General features: G+C 31.2%; 1 protein-coding gene across 1 annotated transcript in view; it reads left to right on the top strand.

Annotated features, from left to right (window-relative positions):
- Positions 1–366: 366 nt before the first annotated feature.
- Positions 367–3,011, top strand: part of LOC106469027 (homogentisate 1,2-dioxygenase-like) — a 39,080-nt gene continuing 36,435 nt past the window's right edge. The window contains exons 1-2 of the mRNA XM_013929482.2: positions 367–475; positions 1,943–1,977. Coding sequence (XP_013784936.1) covers positions 465–475; positions 1,943–1,977 — 46 coding nt within the window. The 5' untranslated portion in view covers positions 367–464. The remainder of the gene's footprint in view (positions 476–1,942; positions 1,978–3,011) is intronic.

Below are 3,011 nucleotides of genomic sequence, written 5' to 3' on the forward strand. Positions count from 1 at the left end.
AGTTTTATTTAAGAAAGGACTTATGTCGCTAAAGTTTCGTCGGAACGAATTTACGGAAAATTAACTAACGAACGGAGACGTAACAGTATGTTATTCTTGAGCGGCTCTTTGCATGACCTAAATGCTCAACAATTAGTTTTCGCATTGGGCGGTATAAGTAGCTCAGCTCTTTGGCTCTGGGTGAATCCAAGAATGCAACACAATTTACCTTTTCAAAGTCCATGAAATAATTTTAATTGATAGATTAACTTAAACTTTTTCCGTCACTGCAGACGAGTACTTTTGCTTGTGTTTAATATTATGACCCATAGCCAACACTTTACTGATAATTCTTAGTTGTTCTAGGAAGTGTTTACGATTGCGTTCACTTGTCTTTCTTATAGGGCTTAAATACAGTGTGTGGGGCTGGAGATCCAAGAAGTCGTCATGGGATTGCCATCCACGTATTTTCATGTAACAAGCCTATGGGAGACAAGTAAGAGCTATATGAGAAAGTGGCACTTCTAATTGAAATTTAGATTTCTTGACATCTTTCTTCATGGAACTTATGTATCGTGATTAATGTTACGGTACAAACATATCAAAAATAGTTTACCCTTTGATTTCGTGGTTATTCAATATAAGCTTTACTATAAAAAGACAGAGATCTATAGTAGCAGAGTTACGCTTAATGGGAATTTCCTTTATGTAAGTTAAGTATACTCTATTTTTTCTTTGATAGAAGTGTTAATTGGAATGTCTGATATAGGTTTTTATTATTATTATTATCATACTTTTGTTATGGAGATTGTTTCGCATTGATGTATAAATATATGTATCTAAAACTATTCTAAATCTTTTAAGCTGTTCAAACCTCGTGAAATATTTAGGTTTACGGCCGAAAATATCGTTAATAGCGAGGGTATCCAACTGATGAAATAATACGCTCTAATCTTCATAAGTAAAAACGTAAGAAAAGTATACAAATTAGCTAAACTCATTACCAGGCCAATTTTTAGTTTCACTCTAAGTAGGTAGCTTGTTTTGATTAGAAGTTAATTTAATTTATTATATATATATAAAAACATAGACAATTAACATAAATGAGCTGAGTTGTGAAATATTAGTGTTAAGTTCGTTAGATTTGATCCCTAAACGTTATCTTTGTTTATTCTTACTGTATTCTTTATGTGAACTCAAAATTGCGTAAATAAAATATACTTTTGTGACCTTATTGCTTTATTTTCTTACTTACAGGGCAGGTCTAGCATTATAAATATACATTAATTCTTGTTGTTTAATGGAAAAATAATATTTATTGCGAAAATTATTTAAAGTGTGGGAAAACTTTTAAAATATTTAAAAACTGCACTCAGCATTTAAGGTCATCCTATTTAAAAGCGTATTGTTAATATATTGTTTTCAAAAGATTTATACGTATTAATTGTAAACTTATATTTTATTGCCCGGTTAATAGGAAACCCTCTCTTCTTCACATCGTCACGTTGGCTTATGTATGATTCCAATTTGAGCCTTGAATGACTGTTTGTTTAGAGCAAAGCCACATTGGGCTGTTTGTTGTGTCATCACGCGGATTTTAGCGTTGTAAGTCCTTAGACTTACCCGCTGTCCCACCAAGGACCGAAAATACGGAAGTATAAGTGTTTAGACTTAGCAAATCTTAACTTGTGTTTAAGCTAATGAAACGAGTTTGCCCCTTTTTGATAGCTTGAATATTAATTTGTTTCATTTACAGTATTTTAGAGATAATTGAGAATATTTTACACTCCAGCAGGATAGGCATTCTTGATATTTCAAACATATAGAACTTAAGATTGTTATATCTTATTTCAAATAATATTGTTGGTTAATATACGTTATTCGGTGTGATATTATGTGAAAATTTTGTTCTATTAAAGTTCTGTGAAAAATAAATATCTAATTTGTATATATCATATTTCAGATGTTTTTACAATTCCGACGGAGATCTTTTAGTAGGTAAGTTACCTATTTAATATCATTGTTATTTCGTATTAACAACACTTTGTTCTGTTTAATTTTTTATTAGGAAAGTTGTCTTCAAATGATTTTAAAATTTCACTGCGACAAAATTCGGTGAAGTTAAGGGATCCTTTTATCGTTATGCGTAACATTATATTTGACGATAATGCATATTTTGTTTCACCAAGTTTTAGATGCAAATTATAAACCCACTGTAAAGCTATGTTACGTCTCTGGTCGTTTGTTAATTTCTCGTAAAAATTCCTTCCGAAAAACTTCAGCGATACAAGTCCTTTCTTAAGTAAAACTAGTTTATTCTTTCTCAATACAACTTTGCAATACACTTAATTTCCACAATCAATTTAACTTAATCACACGCTATAATTCACAACGAACGATTCACGCACTTACTTACTACCGCGCTTGACTCAATTGTCTGTCTGTCTGCAATTCTATATCGATTCATTGTCTGGCGCACTTATATACAAGAATACCGCACATCTAGCAAACACTCGAGCATTCACGAACCTTCGAGAATATCATGACGTGTTACTTGCGTCACGTGACTTCCGCTGTCGTAACAGCTACTTTTATGCGTAACGAAATTAGTGTAGACGCTTTCATAAGAAGCAAAAACAATTCTCGAAATCAACAACCAGTTTTTGTTTATGTGTTAGTTTTTCCTTGTTAAGGAAAATCGATTTTATGTATGAGGGTCAGCGTACTTTGCTGATTGCATCAAACTAGGAAGTAATAACAAACTGTGACATGCCTCCAGAGATCATATCTATGAAGATTACCTGTTTGAATTGATTTAGATAGAAAAAAAATGATTCTCATGTTTAGTTTAGACTAATCTAAGAAAGCAATTGCAATATATATATAACTATTGCCATATATATATATATATATATATATATATATATATATAACTAACTAGTCTAGATACTATATATAAGTAATATTGTTAGTTATAAGTAACTTAATTTAATTATTGTTACTTAGTTAGTAGTAGTCGGTCCTACCTAACT

Source organism: Limulus polyphemus, unplaced genomic scaffold, assembly GCF_000517525.1.
Source record: "Limulus polyphemus unplaced genomic scaffold, Limulus_polyphemus-2.1.2 Scaffold3268, whole genome shotgun sequence".
Classification (NCBI taxonomy): Eukaryota; Metazoa; Arthropoda; class Merostomata; order Xiphosura; family Limulidae; genus Limulus; species Limulus polyphemus.